Here is a 6,188-nt window from a genome sequence, read left to right as displayed (position 1 = left end):
GAACTGGGTATGAGGGTGGAGAAAATAGTGCAACAATGAATGAATGAAAACCCAAAATCTCTGTAAATGTTCATTAAAACTAATAAAATTTAATTAAAAAAAAGAGTTGAAACTAGGCAATTGACATAATCTCTGATGATAACATGTTTTATTGAGTATACAAGGGGTTGTTGTTGCTGTTATGGTTGTTGTTAGGTGTTGTTTTGTATGACTCATAGTGACCCTATGAACAGTGGATCTGAACCGCGTTCTAACCTGTGACATCGTTGCACTCCCTGACACACAAGAGCCCATTGCTACAGTCACTGTATCAATCCACCTGGTTGAGGGTCTTCCTCTCCTTCACTGACCCTCCACCATTCCAAGCATCAGGTCTCTTTCCAAGGAACAGCCCCTTCTAGCTAGCCAACTATCACATCAATATGAAGTGACTGGCAATACTGTGGTTTAGGTCATGAGCATATTAGTGGTCAAAATGCCATCCTTTCTCTTTAGCACAGGTCTGCCCATTGTAATGTTTCACTTGAATTTTTGACTACTGTTTTCAAGGGTGTTGATTTTGGGGTCCATGTATAATGAGTTATTCAACAACTCCTGCCAGCTCTCTATTTTTATAATATTGTTTACTGGCTTGGTTGTGAGGATTTTTGTTTTATTTATGTTCACATTTAGTCAATACAAAAGGTACTTGTGATTTTCATCAGTAATTCATTTAAGTCTTCATTTTCAGCAAAGTTGTAAGATACTAGGGACATTAACTTTACATCACCAGGGAACTACAGAGATACTTGGTCTCTTAGCACAATTTGGTTTTGGAAATATGGTCCTGGAATGCATTGTGAATCTTTTGTTAAATGGTAAAAACTGCTTAAAATAAGGGTGTTTTTGTATGTCTTTTTGATATTCTGCTTTCCCCCTCCCTTTACAGACATCATATACTTCCCACCTAAAAGTCTGAAAAGTGTTGGATCTAATGCTTCTTTTCATTGCATCTATAAAAAGGAAAACAAGATTGTTTCTTCTAAAGAGATTTCTTGGTGGTTGAATTTGGCTGGCAAAATTCCTGAAAGACAGTACAACACTATCAATGATCATGTTAGTAAAGTTACTCTTTACAATTTGAATGCAACAAAACGTCAAGGATGGTTCGACTTTGATGCATTGTACTGCTGTAGTAATGGAACTTGCCCCCATCGCCATGCTGAGTTATACGTGATCGGTAAGGATACAGAGGTTTTGTTCATTTTGGTTCACAAATTATGTTTTAATTACGGATTCTGTTTTGGAGTCCCATTTATTATGTGAGAAAAATGTACTCAAATATTTTCGGTATTTTGTGCTGCATTAATATTTTAATGTGTTTTAAATAGATACCAACATCAGTATATCATGTGAAACTGATGGGCGCTTAACTAAAATGACTTGCAGATGGTCATCTGATATAATCCAATCACTTGCAGAAAGTTCTTTGCAGATGAGGTATCATAGGTATGTATTAGTTTTGCAATTTTAGTCTGCTGAATTTGATAAGAGTGAGATAAAAGTTTTATAGTGCAGAAATGCAGTGTAATTTCATTCTTGCCTATTTTCTTCCTGAAAAATGAAGGTAGTCTATATTTAATTGGAAAAATATGGGAGGATTAAATAAAATATTGAAAAGAATTCACACTTGAGGGGAAAGAGAAGTATAATTTCCTAGAAAAATTATTTTTCTGGTAATCAATTAAATTTCTATCATCACGCTTCAGCTCTTAAATCCAACATAAGAAAAAATTAGTTTATATCCACTTGAATTATATACAAAGATGAATAAGGATTATAAAAACCTAATAATATCTGGCTAAAATTTTCCAAACACCTGGATTTTGAAAGAGGAAAATTGTAAGACTCTGAATGACTTTCCAGAGTTCTAGGCAAGTAGAGGAGCTCTGATATAATTTTCAGTGAAAGTCACTGAAAATTAGTATGTCAGCTTTAGAATTAAGTGAGGCCATTTGAGAAAGAGGAGAAAATTCCTATTCTCATGAATAGTAATTGATGTTATCTCTAGCTATTCTTCATTTTAAAAACGAGGCACTCTGGTGGGCTAGTGGAAAAACAGTGTGCTGTCAACCAAGGGCAAGCAGTTCGAATCGACCAGCTCCTCTATGAAAGAAAGATGGGCAGCCTCTTCCCTTGTAATTTACAGCTTCTGAAAACCCACTGACGGGTCAGCTGTGAGTCAACTTGATGGCACTGAATAACATTTACTGGCAAAATACACCTTCCTGTAATGTTTCCTTCCTTATACATAGTTTTATCTGAAATAATGTTGCCCTTGATTAGGAGAAGATAGATATTTTTTAAAAAATTTTAAAATTCATTTTTCAAGTATATATAGTGTTCCCATGCACTTTCCCCCTGCGTATGGTTGTATTTTAGTCTTTCAATTTGTACAATTTGTGCATTCTTTTTTAAAAAATTTTCATTTTTTAATTTTTTGTGCATATGCAGTCAAATTGGATCTGACTGGCACAGGAGGAGATTGCTCCTCCTTTTCTAACAGAGCATCTGGTGGATTTGAACCATGCACCTCTATGACTGCAGTGCAGCTTCTTGCCACTAGACCACCACAGCTCCCCATATTTGTCTATTCTTAAAATCTAGCTTTCTCGTACTTTAAAAAAAAACAACAAAAATGACTTCTGCCCCAAAATACTGAACTTTATTCCCAAGATTGCCAGTCTAATCTTATTTGGTCATTGTTGTTTAGTGCTGTTGAGTCAGAACTTACTACTCTTAATTGACCCACCAAAAGAGCATTTTCTATATTTCTCACATACTTTCATCCTAGATCAAGATTGTGTTCATACTCTGCCATTTTACTATTATAATCGGTTTTCTTTTCTATCCATGCCAATTGCATTTTTTTTTAAAAAAAGGTATTTAAAAAGAAGTGTTTGGCGGGCTCTGGTGGCCTAGTGGCAAGAAGCTGCACTGCAATCCCAGAGGTGCGCCGTTCGAATCCACCAGATGCTCTACTGAAGAAGGAGGGACAATCTCCTCCTGTACCTGTCAGATCTGATTTGACGGTACACACATAAAAAAAGAAAAAGTTGTTTTTAAAAAAAGAAATGTTTGAGGCTTTTATTTGTGTGGAAGTATCTTAAGTTCTATGCCTCATGTATCTAACTTTTACAGAAGAATTGAGAAACTAGTTACATTTACTTGAACAAATTTTTAACCTTTCTAAACTTCAGTGTATTCATCTGTAAAATGGAGCATGGGGCGGAAATAAGACTAACAGGATTTCCGTGAGAATTAAATGCTACATTTTGTTTGATTAGAATTAAGTGACATAATCTTATCATAGCAAATGTTCAATTATGGTTGCGGTTATGATAATAATGCTGATACTTTTAGATTCTAAGTGGATGCTTCTATATAAAGTGGATGTTCTTATTTTCAACAGATAGAATATGTCTTATCCCTCAGTTATATCTCTGACCACATCCCTTTATACACAGCCATGATTATAATTTTGAATAAATAGAAAACAAGCTTGAGATAACAAATTGAATGAGGGTCAGAGGATTTCGATTTTTCTATCTACTGCTAATCTCTTCACCTCTCTCTCTATGGAAATAGTTATTATAGATTCCTCTCTCCCCAATAGAAGCCACCGTTTTTTGTTACTAGGGAAAATTAGGAGAAGAAATGGGCCAAATCATTGCTTACAGGGTACAGAGGGCATTTTTCTCTTTTATTTTTAGTTGAAATTTGGATGTAAATTTACAAAGTATATTACTTTTCCACTAAATTTATACATGATTTATTTTATGACATAGGTTGCAATCTCTCAATATAACAACCCTCTTTCTCTTTTTTTCCTGTGTTCCCAGTTTCCATTTGTCAGTCACTGCTATTTATTCATTTAGATATCATATAGTGACAGAAAGCTATTTTAAAGAAGAAGACAAATAGTTTGCATGTTCTGAGCCAGACGGTTGTTTGCAACTCAACAAACATGTTTTCTTCCCTAAAACTTAATGGTTTCTATATACACGAACTATTCTGTTAATCTGTTATTTATTGTCAATTACTTTCTCAATTTGTGGTGGAATTTAATGTGTAATATTCTAAAGAATGCCCCATTATTACTTTTGTCTATACTTTTGAAATTATATCATTTATGCATATTAATTTAATTTTTCAAAGTGTTGTCAGTTCTACCAGGATCATTATCTCCTTGTTAGAACAATGTTTTTTATTTCATTTGCATTCCCACTTATACTAATGTTTTATATTTAATAAAGTTTGCTGTTTCTTTCTATTAAAAACATACACTTGTGATAGAGTTAAGATTGTAGTTCATAATGAAAATATCCATTTTAAACATAGGACAAAACTGTTTTTAGCAACAAAAGTGTAAGTCTCAAAAATTAATAACATTTATTAATACTGTATTTTAATTTAATTTTTTTTTACCTTTTAAGGGTCCCAGTCTCTTGTCCTGAAACCCCAACAATTCATCCCGTATCTGAACACAAAGATTGCCATTTGCAGAGTGATGGTTATTATAAATGCGTATTTAAACCATTCTTTCTGTATTCCGCCTATATATTGTGGATACACGTCAATCACTCTTTAGGTTCACTTGACTCACCACCAATATGTGTTGTTCCTCAGACTGTGGGTACGTCAAACTGCATTGTGTGTCTTCCTTCTCACTTCTGTATGTCCATGGAGATTGACTCAGGGCTAATGTTGTCTTTTGCTATTTTCTGAGTATGCTACTAGAAATTGTGGCTGGGGAGAGGGACAGGGTAGAAGTGGTCCTGTTTGCATTGGGATTGAGAAAAAAAAATAATCAGCCATAGAAAGTTTTAATTGTTGTTTTGTTTTGATTTTATTAAAGATAATTCATAGTACACCTTTGCTGTGATATGGAAATTTTCAGCATGCTATCTCACAAGTAGAAAGCAGAGATGGTTAGGTGGCAGACATCTTCCCTTCTGTGTGGGAGCCCTGGGTTCCTTTTTCAGTCAGTGTACCTCAAGCACAGCCACCACCTGATTAACAGTAGAGGCTGAACATGTTGTTTATTTCAGAGCTTCCAGACTCAGAGACTAAAATCAGCCACTGCAAGCCCTGTGACCCCCCATGATCTGTTCTTGTTGGTACAGTAGGTTGCCCTCACTGGAGTGCAAGTCAGAGGCAGCCCTTACAATAATTTAACGGTACATCAGTCACTATGAATGAAAGTTAGTAATGATATTCTAAATAATCAGAATATTTGTATATTATTTTACCAATAAGTTTATGAAAACATCTTCCATTCTTATTCTGATTAATATTTTATCTGAATATTATAAGATTTTTGTAATATGAAGAGTATTAACCAAATCTTTAAAAATATGAGCTTTTGTAGGACATCAAAAGCATTCAAAACAACTAAAATGAAGTGAAGATAAAATAACCAAAGATATAGAGCACGGTGTAGGGCTGTTGTACATAGGGTCGCTATGAGTCGTAAACGACTCGACAGTACATAACAACAACAACAACAATAACAACAACAACATAACTATTATGGGATTTAAAATATTCTTTTCAAAAGAGACAGTGATGAAGAGTCCTCTGATATAAAAGGATTGAATCCTTGTTATATCCCTCTACTCTCAATGTGAAAGCTGAAAAAAAATTTAAAAAGACCCAATCATGATCATACATTATCAGTGAAATAATGCCATTTGGTACTCCTTCACCTCAACTCATTGTCTTCGAGTCACAGCCAACTCTCAGCTGACCCTCCAGCGGGTTTTCAGAGGCTGTAACTTGCATGGGAGATGGCTCGCCTTTCTCCCATAGAATAGCTGCTGGATTTTAACTGTCTGCCTTTGATTTGGCATTCCGGTTCCTTACACGCCAGGACACCACACACTATATTATTGGGAAATTAGGAAAACTCAAGATTTGATTTATACTTATTTTCTCTCCAAATATTTAGCACATATTTGAATTTGAATTGAAACACACACTTTTCTAAATTGAGAATAAACATGTCTTGATTTTAGATTTGTTCTCCCCCCCTTAGAATGTCTTTTAATGAGTCTGGATCAATATAGCTGTCTATCGATTATCTATCTATCTATCTATCTATCTATCTACCTAATCTATCTATCTACTTATTTGGTTTTTTATTTTTT

General features: G+C 34.5%; 1 protein-coding gene across 1 annotated transcript in view; it reads left to right on the top strand.

Annotated features, from left to right (window-relative positions):
- LOC102852821 (leptin receptor-like) overlaps positions 1 to 6,188 on the top strand; it is a 72,239-nt gene that overhangs the window by 26,005 nt on the left and 40,046 nt on the right. The window contains exons 7-9 of the mRNA XM_006879840.1: positions 929 to 1,219; positions 1,371 to 1,488; positions 4,476 to 4,675. Of these exons, the coding sequence (XP_006879902.1) occupies positions 929 to 1,219; positions 1,371 to 1,488; positions 4,476 to 4,675 (609 nt within the window). The remainder of the gene's footprint in view (positions 1 to 928; positions 1,220 to 1,370; positions 1,489 to 4,475; positions 4,676 to 6,188) is intronic.

This window comes from Elephantulus edwardii, unplaced genomic scaffold, assembly GCF_000299155.1.
Source record: "Elephantulus edwardii isolate Elephantulus edwardi_28Jun2011 unplaced genomic scaffold, EleEdw1.0 scaffold00005, whole genome shotgun sequence".
NCBI lineage: Eukaryota > Metazoa > Chordata > Mammalia > Macroscelidea > Macroscelididae > Elephantulus > Elephantulus edwardii.
This window is presented reverse-complemented; position numbering and strand designations above follow the sequence as displayed.